Source organism: Oncorhynchus gorbuscha, linkage group LG16, assembly GCF_021184085.1.
Source record: "Oncorhynchus gorbuscha isolate QuinsamMale2020 ecotype Even-year linkage group LG16, OgorEven_v1.0, whole genome shotgun sequence".
NCBI classification, from domain to species: domain Eukaryota; kingdom Metazoa; phylum Chordata; class Actinopteri; order Salmoniformes; family Salmonidae; genus Oncorhynchus; species Oncorhynchus gorbuscha.
Genome location: NC_060188.1, coordinates 86,724,674 through 86,742,289, shown reverse-complemented (window position 1 = coordinate 86,742,289; position 17,616 = coordinate 86,724,674). Strand labels below are relative to the sequence as shown.

Genomic DNA, 17,616 nt, shown 5'->3' with positions numbered 1-17,616 from the left:
ATTTGAGATTTTAGCATAAAAGTTAATATGCAGAGATTGATTTGACACAGATGGAGAGTGTGTATCTAAACCCCCCCCCCCCCGCCCCCGCCTTCCATTCATCTCTTCCTCTGTCCTCTCAGCTGCGAGCTGTAGCCTTCAAGGGCTTTTCAAAATTCCAGACACCCCTAGAGGACCTGCTGTGTGTCCTGGAGGGCTGTCCAGGCAGGCAGAAGGGGAAGGCCACCACCATGGGCCACAGCATCCTCATGGAGTTTGAGCGCTGGAGACGCACACATCCCAAGGTCCGTCTCAGTAAACACTCAGTTCCAGGAACCAAAAATAGTTCACATAAAATGGCCAGCACTTTATTTCACTTGAATATGATAAAAAAAAAAAACATGTTTCTGTTTTGTCATTATGGAGTATTGTGTATTGATTGATGAAAACAACAAACAATTGAATCTATTTTAGAATAAGGCTGTAACGTAACAAAATGTGGAAAAAAGGGGGTAGGGGTCTGAATACTTTCCAAAGGCACTGTATGCTTGTAGTTTATTAATTAAGACATGTCGCTACTTTGAGCTAAAGAAAATAATCACGAAGCGCCAATTGTAAATCTCACCTACCTCCAGGTGACCCTCCAGGCCGTCCCAGAGGTCTCTAAATTGGGATTGCAGCGTCGTGCTCTCAGCCTTCTCACGGACGCCCAGCCCAGCTTCATGGATCCTCTCATAGACATCTACCAGCTGGGGAATCTGGACCGGAGCATCCTGAGGCTGCATATCATCAAACTGCAGGCTGTCAACTGTTACAGGGAGGTGGGTTGGTGTTCTGCTATTCTTCTTCATCTGGTTGTTGTGGTGTGACGGGGTGGATGGGAATCAAATGGGTTAATCATGATGGAGTCAGACAAAGCTATATTAGGTGAATGAATAAAAACTATACATATTTTTTGGGGGGGGAATCAAAATGAATGTTTGGGGATTTTCACAATTTAAATAAATGTTTTCCTTGTTTTTCAGGCTGCGTTGTTAAGCATGAAACTGGAGCTTCAGAATGAAGTGGATATGGAGGAGGTGAGCGATCAGAACCTGTTATTAAAAGCAAAGTTGTGTGTTGGTACTAAACCGTGACCCCCCCCCCGTGTGTGTTGCAGATGTGTGTCCCTCTGATTCTACAGGACAAGCTTCCTATGGCCGAGTCGTTTGTAAGGGGCCATCCTAGACTGGAGGAACGTATGGTCACACTGCTGGACTCCTGGTGCCATCCTGACTTCAGCATAGCACAACTACGCAGGTATTTTGTGTGTGTGTGTGTGTGTGTGTGTGCGCGCAACTCTTTCTGTGTGTGTGTGCGTGCGCGCAACTCTTTCTGTGTGTGTGTGTGTGTGTGTGTGTGTGTGTGTGTGTGTGTGTGTGTGTGTGTGTGTGCGCGCAACTCTTTCCGTGCGTTTGTGTGTGTGTGCGCGCAACTCTTTCTGTGTGTGTGTGTGCGCGCAACTCTTTCTGTGTGTATGTGTGTGTGTGTGTGTGCGCAACTCTTTCTGTGTGTGTGCGTGTGCGTGTGTGTGTGTGTGTGTGCGCGCAACTCTTTCTGTGTGTGTGTGTGTGTGTGTGTGTGTGTGTGTGTGTGTGTGTGTGTGTGTGTGTGTGTGTGTGTGTGTGTGTGTGTGTGTGTGTGTGTGTGTGTGTGTGTGTGCGCGCAACTCTTTCTGTGCGTGCGCGCAACTCTTTCTGTGTGTGTGTGTGTGTGCGCGCAACTCTTTCTGTGTGTGTGTGTGTGTGTGCGCGCAACTCTTTCTGTGTGTGTGTGTGTGCGTGCGCGCAACTCTTTCTGTGTGTGTGTGTGTGTGTGTGTGTGTGTGTGTGTGTGTGTGTGTGTGTGTGTGTGTGTGTGTGTGTGTGTGTGTGTGTGTGTGTGTGTGTGTGTGTGTGTGTGTGTGTGTGTGTGTGTGTGCAACTCTTTCTCTGTGTGTGTGTGTGTGTGTGTGCGTGCGCGCAACTCTTTCTGTGCGTGTGTGGCATTAGTGGGTGGTTTATGTTTCCTTGTGCTTCACTGCAGGCAGTTTCCCCGCTTGTCCCTCTCCAAACATCAAACTGATCAAATCCAGCCCAAGATGCTCAGCAAACAAGTGTTCAGACTGATGGAGAAATTCAACATTGACCCAGGTGTGTGTGTGTTCGTTCTGATAGTGCCCATGTGTATCACCGATCATCAGTGTGCCTGCTCTACATTTTCATTGGTTTCAATGATTTCACTTTGCAGGCCTGTGTCCCAACTCTGTGTACAAGCGTAAATCAGACTCCATGCGTTTCCTCATGTATAAAAGGTTTGTAGAGGTAAGCAGCAAACCTGGGTCCTTTTAATGTGATACATTTCAGTCCTTTAGCAGGCGTTCTTATGCAGAGTTACTTGCAATCAGGTCAATTAAAGTATGTTACCTTATGTTCTGTGAGGCCTCTGCTTCCCGCCCCATTCACATGTCCTCACTTCTCACCGTCTCGGACTTTCAGAAAGGCATGTCAGAGGAGAACTGGAGGGACCATGTACAGGTACGACGTGTGAAATCAGCTTCTCTTTTTGCTTAGTCTAGTTAAAAACACACACAACAGGGCCCATGCATGATATAATCTCAGTATCTCCGTCATTGGTTGGTTGGTTGGTTGGTGTGTGTGTTCAGTGTTCACTGCATTGATGAGTATGATCAGTCGACAGTGGCAGACGACCCAGAGCTGCAAATCCAGTTGGTTGAGTTGATGGTTAAGTATGGTGGGATGGTCAACGCTGCCCAGTGGTCACTACACTACGGTCTCCCCAAAGATCGTCTGCCGTTTGGGGTGTGGGACACACAGGAGAGCCTACCACCCTCGCTGAGGTACAGAGCTGTAGGGAGAATGAAGGAAAATAAATGTAATCTATCAGTCAATCTACGTCTCTGTTGTCCGCAGTCCACATATTTCTCATATATTAATTCATTCAATCTGCCTTTCTTCAGGGAGGTATCTAAAGGCTGCAATGCTGAGTTGTGGGACCCGTCCCAGGCACACCGTGATAGGTTCTACCAGCTGCCAATCACCAGGGACCATGTCCACTTCCTGGAGACCGTGGAGGGGCTACAGCGCTGCAGAGACACAGTGCTACAGGTATCAATCAATCAGAGAGGTGGTTCCACAGATGACTCCTCACTGGCTTGTATGTGTGTGTGTCCGACAGCACGTCATTTTAGTTTATAAAGGATCTCTTGTAGAAAACTTGCAGACTAAATCCCATGTAAGCACCTATGAAAAATGTAAACGGTGTAAAATAATAGCATTTATCAAATCAAATTTTATTAGTCACATGCACAGAATACATCAGGTGTAGACCTTATTCACAACCCCAAAATATCTTCCCTCCTCTCCCCTGTTCTCCAGCCTGGTTGTATAGTAGGGGTGGATATGGAGTGGAGGGCAGGGTTCGGTGCAGTGTCTCCCCAGCAGAGGGTAGCTTTGATCCAGCTAGCAGTGCCAGGCCAGGTGTTCCTGTTGGACCTGTGTGCCCATGGATTCTCTCAACATAACATCACTGTCACCTTCATCAGGAGCCTCTTCTCTGCTACCACGGTCCTCAAGCTGGGTGAGTGTAGGGATTGGTGTATATTGGATTTATTTTTGTCTTCAAAACATTTGCGGAATGGGTCTTGATATGCCTTCTGTTGTCTGTCCATGTGTCGGCCAGACCTACAGTACCAGTCAACAGTTTTGGACGCACCTACTCATTCAAGAGTTTTCTTTATTTTTATTATTTTCTATATTGTAGAATAACAGTGAATACATCAGAACTATGAAATAACACATGGAATCATGTAGTAACCAAAAAACTGTCAAATGCGTTTATTTTCAGCAAATTTAACATGTGTAAATATTTGTATTAACATAACAAGATTCAACAACTGAGACATAAACTGAACAAGTTCCACAAACATGTGACTAACAGAAATGGAATAATGTGTCCCTGAACAAAGGGGGGGTCAAAATCAAAAGTAACAGTCAGTATCTGGTGTGGCCACCAGCTGCATTAAGTACTGCAGTGCATCTCCTCTCATGGACTGCACCAGATTTGCCAGTTCTTGCTGTGAGATGTTACCCCACTCATCCACCAAGGCACCTGCAAGTTCCTGGACATTTCTGGGGAGAATGGCCCTAGCCCTCATCCTCCGATCCAACAGGTCCCAGATGTACTCAATGGGATTGAAATCCGGGCTCTTTGCTGGCCATGGCAGAACACTTAACATTCCTGTTTTGTAGGATATCACCCACAGAATGAGCAGTATGGCTGGTGGCATTGTCATGCTGGAGGGTCATGTCAGGATGAGCCTGCAGGAAGGGTACCACATGAGGGAGGAGGATGTCTTCCCTGTAACGCACAGAGTTGAGATAGCCTGCAATGACAACAAACTCAGTCCGATGATGCTGTGACACACCGGCCTAGACCCTCTCCCTCCAAATAGATCCCGCTCCAGATTACAGGCCTCGGTGTAACGCTAATTTCTTTGACAATAAACACGAATCCGACCATCACCCCTGGTGAGACAAAAACCGCGACTCGTCAGTGAAGAGCACTTTTTGACAGTCCTGTCTAGTCCAGCGATGGTGAGTTTGTGCCCATAGGCGACGTTGTTGCCGGTGATGTCTAGTGAGAACCTGCTTTACAACAGGCCTACAAGCCCTCAGTCCAGCCTATTGTGGACAGTCTGAGCACTGATGGAGGGTTTGTGCGTTCCTGGTGTAACTCTGGCAGCTGTTGTTGCCATCCTGTACCTGTCCCTAAGGTGTGATGTTCAGATGTACCGATCTTGTGCAGGTGTTGTTACACGTGGTCTGCCACTGCGAGGACGATCAGCTGTCTGTCCTGTCTCCCTGTAGTGCTATCTTAGGCGTCTCACAGTAATGACATTAAAATGTATTGCCCTGGCCACATCTGCAGTCCTCATGCCTCCTTGCAGCATGCCTAATGCACCTTCACACAGATGAGCAGGGACCCTGGGTTTTTCAGAGTAGAAAGGCCTCTTTAGTGTCCTAAGTTTTCATAACTGTGACCTTAATTGCCTACCGTCTGTAAGCTGTTAGTCTTTGTAACAGTATTTTTATTGGAATTTCACAATTTTCACCCATATTAAGAGATACAACAACAGAGACAAAGCAAAAAAAACACTTACACATACCTGCATATATATATATATATATCACACACACACACACACACACACACACACATACATACGTACACCATTTTCCTCTTCCCGCTCGGCGCTTCTCTCACCCCATCACCATCATTGCGTCTCTCAATATATACATTTTAAACAAATTTACAAACAGAAATTAAACAAAAAAGCTCAGTTTAAACCAAGAAGTTAGGTTCCACACACGGAACGTACAGTGTAATTATGAAATACATAGATCACCACCATTCTAAGAGAATCCTTGTAGCATAATAGCTAATACCTCAGGTTCTTGGTAATTTAGATAAGGTTCCCATACTTTGTAGAACTGATCTGTTTTAGAATGCAATGTACATGACAGATATTCCAGAGGCATCCATTCAAATAGTATCTTATGCAATCTTTAATAGAAGGAACATTATCACTAATCCACTGTAAAAGGATGTTTTTCCTCGCTGCGAAGGTAAGGATGTTGTAAAGCCTCCTCTTACCCACAGAAGTAACATGCCTACTAGGGAGACCTAACAGTAAAGAAACTGGGTCCAATTCTAGATCAACCCCTAGGATCTTTTCAATTTCTTGCAGAACACCAGACATGACCATAAACAATGTGTTAGGGTGCCTGTATCAGTTTTACATTTAAGACACAGAGGAGAAGAGGAAGAGGGGCTAAAAGCATGTCTGTGATTTGAGGATATATGCAATCTGTATTATTCTTAATTGGATTGTTCTAGTACGATTACATATAGATGTTGTTTTTGCATATCTCCAAATGTCCTCCCACCTCTTTTGTCAATAGTAACAGACAATTCTTTCTCCCACACTTGTTTCACCCTCTGTGTTGACAGCAGAAAACGACCTTACAGCATCATAAAACAGACTTACAGACATTTTCCTTTGTGGGAAAAAAAAAAACGTTATTTCAATGACAGACGTATCAGGGTTACCAAATAAGGTGGTGCTCTTCAGAATATGTCTTACTTGTAGGAAGTGGAAAAAGTCCTGCTTTGGGAGTCGATATTTCTCGACCATCTGCTCAAATGACAATAAAATCTTATCAGCAAATAAGTCATTTAGTCTGCGTATGCCCTTATTAAGCCAAAAGAGAAAGCCAGCAATCCTGGACCAAAATCTGGATTGTTAAGAATTGGGGTAAGAGCAGAAGTTAGTTTGGACCTTCCCAGGAAGCGTTGAACTGACCTCCATACTTTGAGTGTGTTAAATGTAATGGGATTATTGCAGTGATCTTCTACAGACTTGAAACTTCTGAAAAATAAAATATCCCGTTAGGGGTATTTTGAAAGAGAAGTCTCAATGTCTACCAAATAGAGGAGTCATCGTTAGTGATCCAGTCAGAAATATAACATAGGTGGGCACACCACTGATATAACCTGATATTGGGCAGATCCAAGCCACCCATAGAACTTGGCAGCTGCAATATTGCTATTTTAAGTCTTGGCTTGCATTTACTCCATATAAAGGAACTTAGCCATCCATTTACATCCTTTATTACCTTATTTGAGAGGAATACTTGGATCTTTTGGATTGGGTAAAGTAGTCTAGGTAAAATGTTCATTTTCAAGAGGGATATTCTACCCAACCATGAAATCGGGAGAGAGTTCCAGCGCTCCAGATCCTGTCTTATTGTATCAAACAAGGGAACAAAATTGGCTTTGTACATTTGCTAAAATTTAGGAGTTACAAATATACCCAGATACATAAAACCTGAGGGAGACTATTTTAAAGGGAAGGGGGGAGAAGTATTAGGTACAGAGTGTAGGCTACCAAGTGGCATAGCCTCTGACTTAGTTAGGTTAATCTTGTAGCCTGAGAATTCGCTGAATAATTCAATAATATTAATAAGAGATGTAATTGAAGTTTTGGGACTAGATATGAATATCAGGGCATCAGCATACAAGCTTATTTTATGGTGAACATTACCAATGAGCAGCCCCTGTATAGCAGGCGTTACCCTGATGGCCTCGGCCAGTGGTTCCATAACAAGTGCAAAGATGAGAGGGGACAAAAGACAGCCCTGTCTGGTACCTCTGTATATAGAGAAGCTATTTGACCGTAGTCCATTAGTAAGGACAGCAGCCTGAGGATCATCATATAAAACTTTCACCCGTTTTATAAAGTCCCCTAGACCAAATTTATTTAGAGCAAAGAATAGGTAAGACCACTCCACACGATCAAATGCTTTCTCAGCATCTAGGGAGAGCACAAGACCATCCACAGCACTTTGTTGGTAGGCTTGAATTACATTAAGAAGCCGCCTGACATTGTTGCATAACTTACGGCCCTTAATGAAGCCAGTTTGGTCTCCTTTCACAATTAGTGGCAGTGAGTCCTCTAATCTTGTGGCTAAAATTTTAAAAAGCAAATTTCTATTCACATTCAGAAGGGAAATTGGTCTGTACGAGGAACAAAACTCTGGACATTTTCCCTTTTTTGAGAATAAGTGATATGTTGGCTTCTCTCAGCGTTTGAGGGAGCTGGTCATTTGAAAATGAGTGGTTAAACATATCACGCAATGGCTCAATGATCAGGCCATGGAACTCTTTATAGAACTCACTACAAAACCTGTCTGGTCCTGGGGACTTACCATTTTGCAAATTCTTAATTGCGAACATTATCTCTTCCTTGGTAAAAGGGGCATTAAGGAGGGACCTCTGTTCTTCGGAGATAGTAGGGAGCTCAATCTTAGAAAATAAGTTCTCCATTAATTTGGGTGCATCATTTGGCAGTTCTGAGGCATAAAGGTTCGCATAAAATTTCTTACATGAGTCATTTATCAATTTATTTTCATATAATTGATTGCCATCAGAATCAGTAATAGTGGCAATTGACTGAGAGTCAGCTCTCTTTTTAGCTAGGTATGCCAGGTACTTTTCTGGCTTATCGCCATGTTCATATAGCTTTTGCCTGACAAATCTCATTTTCTTTTCAGCGTCCTGTGTTAGAAGAGAGTACGCTTTACAGGTTTCCCAAAGGAGCGAGGGGTTATCTGTTGATTGAGAGTTAATAGAGAAAAATGCTTTAAACTCTGTAATAAAATATGATGTGAAAATGTATTCTTTTAATGCTGAGTTTATTTTATATTTGAGATTATTCAAGTAGCCACCCTTTGCCTTGACAGCTTTGCACACTCTTGGCATTCTCTCACCCAGCTTCAATACATAAATAAATACAAAATTCACCTGGAATGCTTTTCCAACAGACTTGATGGAGTTCCCACATATGCTTGTTTGCTGCTTTTCCTTCCCTCTGCGGTCCAACTCATCCCAAACCATCTCTATTGGGTTGAGGTCGGATGATTGTGGAGGGCTGGTCATCTGATGCAGCACTCATCACTCTCCTTCTTGGTCAAATAGCCCTTACACAGCCTGGAGGTGTGTTTTGGGTCATTGTTCTGTTGGAAAAACAAATGATAGTCCCACTAAGCGCAAACCAGATGGGATGAGGTATCGCTGCAGGATGCTGTGGTAGCCATGCTGGCTAAGTGTGCCTTGAATTCTAAATAAACCACTGACAGTGTCAACAGCAAAGCACCCCCACACCATCACACCTCCTCCTCCATGCTTCACAGTGGGAACCACACATGCGGAGATCATCCGTTCACCTACTCTGCATCTCACAAGGACACGACAGTTGGAAACAACAATCTCAAATTTGACTCATCAGACCAAAGGACAGATTTCCACCGGTCTAATGTCCATTGCTCGTGTTTCTTGGCCCAAGCAAGTCTCTTCTTCTTATTGGTGTCCTTTAGTAGTGGTTTATTTGCAGCAATTTGACCTTGAAGGCCTGATTCACGCAGTGTCCTCCTGAACAGTTGTTGTTGAGATGTGCCTGTTATTTTAACTCTGAAGCATTTATTTGGGCTGCAGTTTCTAAGGCTGGTAACTCTATTGAACTTATCCTCTGCGCAGAGGTAACTCTGGGTCTTCCTTTCCTGTGGCGGTCCTCATGAGAGTCGGGATTCATCATAGTGCTTGATGTTTTTTTATGACTGCACTTGTAGAAACTTTCAAAGTTCTTGAACTTTTCCGGATTGAATGGCCTTAATGTAATGATGGACTGTCGTTTCTCTTTGCTTATTTGAGCTGTTCTTGCCACAATATGGACTTGGTCTTTTACCAAATGGGGCTATCTTCTATATACCCACCCCTAACTTGTCACAACACAACTGATTTGGATCAAATGCATTAAGAAGGAAAGAAATTCCACAAATTAACTTTTAACAAGGCACACCTGTTAATTGAAAAGCATTCCAGGTGAAGCTGGTTGAGAGAATGCCAAGAGTGTGCAAAGCTGTCATCAAGGCAAAGGGTGTCTACTTTGAAGAATCTAAAATATATTTTGATTTGTTTAACAAACTTAACAAACTTGGTTATGACATGATTCCATATGTGTTATTTCATAGTTTTGATGTCTTCACTATTATTCTACAATGTAGAAAATAGTAAAAATAGAGAAAAACCCTGGAATGAGAAGGTGTGTCCAATCTTTTGACTGGTACTGTATGTTCAAGTAATTGTCCTAACACTTTAGATGCGCTTTATTGAGCTCGTCTGACATGATGTAATGAACCAATGGAATAATCCAGGCAGACTCAATGAAATACTATTTGAACCCTGGTGTGATATTACTCTGTCTGTGTCTAGGTTATGGGATGGCAGGGGACCTGAAGTGTCTTCTGGCCACATGGGCCCAGTTCTCTGAGGAACCTCTGAAGATGGAAGGAGTGTTAGATCTACTGAACGTGCACCAACAGGTACAGTACACTTCACCTCAGACCCACCTGGTCTCCTGTAGCGTGATGGCCCTAGAGAGTGTTATGTACATACTGTATATCTGACCAAACATGACCAAGAACATCTGAGTATTTTCACTATCTAGCTGCAAGTTTGAGGCACGGTCATAACTACAATCAAGTTCTTCTGGGGGTATAGATTTGTATTTTTAGATGGTAGGCTATGTAGGTTAAAAAGCAACAAAACTACATTTAAGCAATAATGATTGGGGGGGTGTGATATATAGCCAATATACCACGGCTAAGGGCTGTTCTCAAGCACGACGCAACGCGGAGTGCCTGGACACAGCCCTTAGATGTGGTATATTGGCCATATATCACAAACCCCCCAAAGTGCCTTATTGCTATTATAAACTGGTTAGTAACTTAATTAGAGCAGTAAAAATAAATGTTTAGTCATGCCTGTGATATATATATTCAGGGCTCGAACCATCCAGTTTATAATATAAGATTATATAAAAACAGGCTGTGTTACTACGGCATTGAAAATAGGCCTCCCCTGTTCTGAAAGTGACCGTATGCTGTATGATCCTTAGATGCAGCGTAGCGCCAGCAGTCGCGGGGGACCGCGTGGTGTGCTGGTTGGGGAGGGCCCAGCAGAGAAGGGTCTCAGTCTCCTGGTCCAGCAGGTCCTGGGGAAACCCCTAGATAAGATGGAACAGCTGTCTAACTGGGAGAGACGACCACTGAGGACGAGTCAGCTACGCTACGCCGGTAAACCCACACACACATTCTAGTACTGCTATGCAGGCACACACACATACCAACTGTGAGATACGACCGCTCCGGGCCAGCCAGCTCCGCTACGGAGGTGTTCACACACACACATACCAACTGTGATCAGCCTGTTGTCATCTTCTTTACCATTCTCACTGTGCTCCAGAATGCCAGACACATCTCTCACGCTCTTTGTCTCTCCTTGTTCTCCTTTCTCTCTCGCTCGCCACTCTCTCGCTCGCCGCTCTCTCTCGCTCTCTCTCGCTCGCTGCTCTCTCTCATTCCTGCAAAGGCCAATTTAGGGAACTGAACTGGAGCCTCGTTCCAATGTCCATACTTCCTTTCATAGCTATTTCTTAGAATGCATGCCAAATATAAGTCCTCATACTTCAGTAGTATTCTAGTGTAGACATTTTAAACGCTGTCTGTCTCTGAAGAGATAAAGGGACAGACGATACTATCTCGCTCTTTTGATCTTCGGTCTTATCTTTATGGCTCTCATCTCTTCATCTTTTATTTTTTCCAGTGTTTTTCTCTCACGCCTTCTCACGTCAATCTCCTCTCTCTCTCTCGCTTCTCTCTAAACCTCCTCTCTATCTCTCGCTCTCTCACCTTCCTCTCTCTCGTCTCTCTCTCTCACACACTCCACTCTCTCTCTCTCCTCTATCCCTCCTCTCACCATCACCTCTCTAGCTGTCGATGCATACTGCTTACTGGACGTCTACTCGGCCCTCTCTCGTGACCCAGCAAGCTTTGGGCTGCCACAGGACTTGTGCTCAATCTCCTCACTTCAGACGGAGAAGAGTAAAGAGGAGAAGAAGCGGAAAGAGGAGAAGAAGAAGCAGGCCCGGCGCCGAGGGGTCAGAGGCTAACTACAACTTCTTCACATTGACACCACTGTTGTTTTGTTTGGTTAAGGGTTAACCAGGGTTGTCATGGCTACATTTTTTTTTAAACATCATGAAACTTGAATTCCAAGTGTGTTACTCCCTATAAAAGGTCAGGAAGTATCTCCCCATTTCAAAACATTTCTCCCTACTGAACACAACCGATGTTTAAAGCTTTCACTCTAATATCAGGCACACCAGGAGTCAGACCCAGCTCCAACCCCAACCCTAGGCCCAGAGAAAAGCCCCCAGCTTGGGGAGGACAGTCAGAGTCCACAGCCCCCACGCATGGCTCCTCAACAACTGCGTGTGGTGTGTGACAACATGCTACAGGGTCTGGGGCGCTACCTGCGCTGTCTGGGGGTCGACGTGGTACTGCTGGAGAATACGGATGACCATAGGGTGGCTGCACAGGTAGGATAGACAGTAGGACAGACACACTGAGGCAGAAAACGGCTCAGATGATGACGCTAACTCTCTATATTTTCTTCTGTTCCTCAGTTAGCCCGAGAAGATGGACGAGTCATACTCACCTGTGGTCAGCCGTACCAGACGGTAAATATGAACTGCATGTTATAGAGTGTGTGTCTCACGTCTGTTTTTGAGCAGGGTTCTGACAATACAGTTTGTATATGCGGAGTCAGGAGATGTTCCGTGTGTGTTTGTGTGTCTAGCTGAAGTCCCAGGTGGGAGAGGGTCGCTGCATTGCGCTGGACTGCTCAGAGAAAGCCCGGGACCAGGCAGTACGAGTCCTGAAACACTTCAACGTCCAGCCAACCCAGTCGGACATATTCAGCCGCTGTCAGGTCGGTCAACAGTGTGTGTGGGTGTGATCGTTTGTACTTGTGTGTGTGCCATGGTTTATGGTAGGAAAGTTTGGCACTGGACAAAGTGTCCGGCAAGATTTTCATTTACCTGATATTTGAGAAATTTACCAGATATTTACTTTTTAAGTTACTCTGCCATTTTGAAAGTGATGTCCACCCTGTCCTGAACTTTACCCAAATAAGTCTATAAAAACACTGTCATTGTTAGAATCTTAACATCCCTAACAGAATTTGTGTTTATAAGCAGTTTGTAAGAATTGGCCCCTTATTCTCTGCTAGCCAACCTACACAACTGATGGCCCATTGAATCTACACCTAAACTACACCGAACAAAATAGAAATGCAACATGCAACAATTTCTAAGATTTTATTGAGTTACAATTCGTATAAGAAATCAGTCAATTGAAATAAAATCATTAGGCCTTAATTTTTTTAATGTATTATTTATTTTAACTAGGCAAGTCAGTTAAGAACAAATTCTTATTTACAATGACGGCCTTTACAATAACTGACTTGTTCAGGGGCAGAACGACAGATCTTTACCTTGTCAGCTCGGGGATTCGATCTCGCAACATTTTGGTTACTGGTCCGACACGCGGCCCACTAGGCTACCTGCTGCCCCTAATCTATGAATTTCAGAAGACTGTGAATACAGAGATGCATCTGTTGGTCACAAGGTAGGGGTGTGGATCAGTAAACCAGTCAGTATCTGGTCTGATATCCATTGGCCTCATGCAGTTCCACAAATCTCCTTCGCATAGAGTTGATCAGGCTGTTGATTGTGGCGTGTGGAATGTTGTCCCACTACCCTTCAATGGCTGTGTGGAGTTGCTGGATATTGGCTAATTGATAATCATATATTTGCCTTTGAAGTTGGAGCATATTGACTGGTATTTCCATCACTGAATATAAAGCATTATTTTACCTTTTTTTTCCTTCTCCTGGACAGTTTGACCCATCAACAATTTTATTTATTGGCTTTTCATTTTGGGGGGAGGGCTAAAAGCTGGCAATAACCAGCTGCGGAAACCCTGCTACGTGCATATGTGTGTGTGTGTTCACTTACATTCATTTTCACATGGACGGTTTCATCATTTCTGTCTCATTTTGAAGATGACAATCTACATAATGAAATAATTAGATAGAACACACATCTTATTTCCAGGTCACTTCCTGTTCATAACATCATGTGACTGTGGTTGTGCATTATGTCATCATAGACTTGTTTACATTATTCTTTAGGTTCTTTAAGTGTTATAACTAAATAATAATGTATTACTGTTGAACAAGGGTGTGGAACTCTTATGAACATAAACAACAGAAACATTTTGGTTGCTAGGGTGATGTGTACAGAATAAGCCAGCTCGTGGTGGTTTTCTTTCATGTATTTGCTGTGAATGATAAACAGAAATACAGTTATGACGTGTTAACAGAGTTATTTGTCAGTCATTCATTTGTCCAAGAGGATGTCCAGTACTATACAGTATCTCTAAGACACATGTCATGTCCTGGAATGGTGGAAAGGAATTGAGTGTGTCAGGAAGTAGCAGACGGATAGAACGGCGCTGGAGACCAGTTTCCTGTAAATCATCATGTTTGAAGTGCCTACTGTGGTAATATCACTGGAACAATGGGATCTTTACCGTGTGCTGTAAACAGGAGGCGACTGCTGGGAACCGACAAGACAGACAGACAGACAGACAGACGGACGGACGGAGCAGAGAGAGGGGTCAGCCACAGAGAGGAGGAGGAGGAGGGCAGAGAGGAGGCGTAGGGAGACTGAGGAGGATGGGGGAGGAGGATGGGAGAAACTGAGTACAATGGATGTAAAGCAGAGGAAGGTGAAAATATGCAGAAAGAGGATAAACGAGATTGATAGAGAGAAAGTGAAATATGCGGACTGAGAGGAAAAAAGAGATTTGTAAGAGAGGGCCCGAGAGAGGATGAAATGGGAAAGGTAGAGGGGGTAGAAAATACCAGAAAATGATGTTCAGACATGATTCATTAATAGCATAATCCCTTCAAGTCGTCTGTTAATTATTTTATTTCAAATCAAATAAATCATATCAAATTTTATTTGTCACATACACATGGTTAGCAGATGTTAATGCGAGTGTAGCGAAATGCTTGTGCTTCTAGTTCCGACAATGCAGTAATAACCAACGAGTAATCTAACAATTCCAAAACTACTACCTTATACACACAAGTGTAAAGGGATATTTGTACTCTCATAACTACAGAAGTCCATCTCTTCATGTTCTATTGGGCCAGACCTATAATGTTTTCATGTTTTCTACTTTTAAGTGTGGGAAAATAAGATATGCTTCTTATTACAGTGCCGCCGGAAAAATATTTTGACCCCTTGACTTTTTCCACATTTTGGTCTTGTTACAGCCTTATTCTAAAATGGATTAAATTGTTTTGTTTTTCTCCCTCAATCTACTCACAATACCCCATAATGGCAAAGCAAAAACAGGTTTTTAGAAATGTTTGCAAATGTGTAAAAACTCAACAACCAGCCAGTCAGATCTACAGGACATATTTTAGACCAGACCTGGGTGTTCTGTCCTCCTAGGTATTGTCTCCTTCCCAAATGTGTCCTTGTCTTTATCCTCCCGTAACGTCGTAACTCGTGACTGACTGACTGACTACTGGACAAGTATCTCCCTCCTCAATGCCTCCAGCCACCATTTGTCCAAGGCAGTTTGCCTCAAATGGTTCTGTCTCTGACCACACTGCTTTTTCTAACCCATACAGTATCTGTGGAAGCGAAAGGACCTTAGTTTAGTTTAAGAGTTGGTTTGTGGTCTGAAATATGTTAGATTGCTGCTGAAGACTCATGAAAAGCTGCTACACAAAACCACTGTCTTAAATTAAGCCAAGTGAGCAGCTTTCTTGTTCTGATCAAAATATACAATAGACTGAAATAAATACACCCTTAAACTCCAGTTTGTTGTGTAACGTAGGCCATTGACAAAGCACTTCTATATAGTCAGTGGTGAAACAGTGAAGGGAAAGGGTATGTTAAGTCATGTGAAGGCATGCGTGATACGACGGGGCAGAGGGGCTTATATTGGGAAGGAAGGGTGCGTGTCTGAGCTCTCGTAGGCACCCCTGGGGCTGGGGGTGTGTTGAAAGCCCACCCAGGGGATGTTAACCCCTTTGTTATCTGATTGTAAAGTCTTTTGATTCGCTTTGTGGTGGGTGTCTTTCTCTTGACCAGGCCTCAACTCCCACGGACACACACTCACCCTCACACACGAGCACGCATGGACACACACACAGTGGATGGGTGTCTTTCTCTTGACCAGGCCCAGTCTCAACTCCCACCAAAACCCTACTTAGCCCCTCTTCCCCGTTACACACACACTCACACTCACCCTCACACACAAGCACGCACGGACACACACACAGTGGATTGGTGTCTTTCTTGACCAGCCTCAACTCAGACCCCTCCCCCTTTCTGCTCCCCCGTTCCCCCTGAAAGCCTCTCTCTCTGGGAGGCACTAGAGGTCATTCCTGGTCGTGGACCTCCTCTATACCCCCTGTGTGGCCCATTGATACATAGCCTGACCACAGCCTGAGAAAAGACCATGTCATTTATAATCCCCTTTTTCTCTCTCTTTCTCTCTTTTTCTCGCTTTCTCTCTCTCTTGCTCTTTTTCTGTCTATCTCTCCTCTCCACTCACTTGTCTTTGACTGTTTTGAAGTTGTGTGCAAATGTGAGATTGGATTCCATTTTGCTTCTCTAAAAGCTGACCTTTCTACCACAGTCTTTACAAACCCAGCGATAATTCCCAACTCTGACTCTCTTCAGCAGGACTTTCATCCAAATGACACAACAGTATTTAGTGAAACGACCACTCTAACAACTGGGAGAAAGGGGTAGAGTAGCTCTCTGTAACAGTAGTTTCTGAGATGAACTCAGCATGTGCTTAGATCAGATAATTGTGTCAGTCTGCCAGCCTTTGGTCTCTATATAGCCAGACATGTATTTTTTAGTAGACCCTCTTATCCAGAGCGGCTAACAGTAGTGAGTTCATACTGGTCCCCCGTGGGTATCGAACCCACAACCCTGGCATTACAAACGCCACGCTCTACCGACTGAGCTACACCTGGCCAGACCTCAACAATATAACCAAGGCTCTCAGGAAGGGCTGGTGGGTTACACATATAAATCATCTGGGATTCCTACAGTAACAGAACGACAGAGTCCATTCCAGACCGAAGGTTGAGCAAATAAGTCACGGAGCACTGCACTACCGTCACTCTAGCTGTCAAATATCACAATGTGTTTTTATATCTTATCGCCTGAGACGAACAGTCCATTTAGTGCCCAACGGTCTACTCCAATGTCATTAATGTAAACGCCTCGCATCATATTACTACAGTTGGTTTACCATTCACTTTACTGATAACTAAGTAGTGAATCATGAATTTATTCATATTATTGTGTATGCATGAGAGATTCGTGTGTGTGTGTGTGTGTGTGTGTGTGTGTGTGTGTGTGTGTGTGTGTGTGTGTGTGTGTGTGTGTGTGTGTGTGTGTGTGTGTGTGTGTGTGTGTGTGTGTGTGTGTGTGTGTGTGTGTGTGTGTGTGTGTGTGTGTGTGTGTGTGTGTGATGATGATGATGATTCTTATATACCAAGGAGGTTTCACTTCTGTTCTGCTGACCTTATTTATCCTTTTAGATCTCTGTAGAATTGACCCTTGACGTGCCCATATCATTTTGATCTCTGAACTCCTTCCGCTCTCGGAATTCCATGAAGGGGATAGGTGGATAGAGTTAGGTTCACAGCCCACCACTACCACCAGTGGAGGACGGCTTATTATAATGTCTGGAACAGAGTAAATGGAATGGCATCAAACCATGTGTTTGATACCATTCCACTGATTCCACTCCAGACGTTATTATAAGCCGTCCTCCCCTCAGCAGCCTCCACTGGTGGTAGTGGTGGTGAGGGAGTGGTGGACTCTATTCGCTTTATAGTGGACTACTTTTGACCAGAGCCGTAGTGCACGAAGGTGCGTTTTGGGACGCAGGCTTCTGACTCTACCGTACCCATCCCAATCTATATCTAGGACGAGGGTGGGCAATTCCAGTCCTCCAGGGCCTGATTGGTGCCACAGTTTTGCCCCAGCTAACACACCTGACTCCAATCATCACCTAATCGTGATCTTCAGTT

At 44.0% G+C, this 17,616-nt stretch overlaps 1 protein-coding gene across 3 annotated transcripts in view; it reads left to right on the top strand.

The window, feature by feature from the left end:
- exd3 (exonuclease 3'-5' domain containing 3) overlaps window positions 1-17,616 on the top strand; it is a 63,628-nt gene that overhangs the window by 8,426 nt on the left and 37,586 nt on the right. For 2 of the 3 annotated variants that reach the window (XM_046305426.1, XM_046305425.1), the window contains exons 4-19: window positions 123-284; window positions 615-800; window positions 1,005-1,058; window positions 1,139-1,278; window positions 2,044-2,150; window positions 2,248-2,321; window positions 2,496-2,534; window positions 2,691-2,857; window positions 2,978-3,125; window positions 3,396-3,597; window positions 9,850-9,959; window positions 10,535-10,712; window positions 11,409-11,575; window positions 11,795-12,016; window positions 12,104-12,157; window positions 12,277-12,408. In XM_046305426.1, the coding sequence (XP_046161382.1) occupies window positions 123-284; window positions 615-800; window positions 1,005-1,058; window positions 1,139-1,278; window positions 2,044-2,150; window positions 2,248-2,321; window positions 2,496-2,534; window positions 2,691-2,857; window positions 2,978-3,125; window positions 3,396-3,597; window positions 9,850-9,959; window positions 10,535-10,712; window positions 11,409-11,575; window positions 11,795-12,016; window positions 12,104-12,157; window positions 12,277-12,408 (2,142 nt within the window). Of the gene's footprint in view, window positions 1-122; window positions 285-614; window positions 801-1,004; window positions 1,059-1,138; window positions 1,279-2,043; window positions 2,151-2,247; window positions 2,322-2,495; window positions 2,535-2,690; window positions 2,858-2,977; window positions 3,126-3,395; window positions 3,598-9,849; window positions 9,960-10,534; window positions 10,713-11,408; window positions 11,576-11,794; window positions 12,017-12,103; window positions 12,158-12,276; window positions 12,409-14,088; window positions 15,435-17,616 lie in introns of those variants that run through there. The other variant, XM_046305428.1, reaches the window with a different exon arrangement.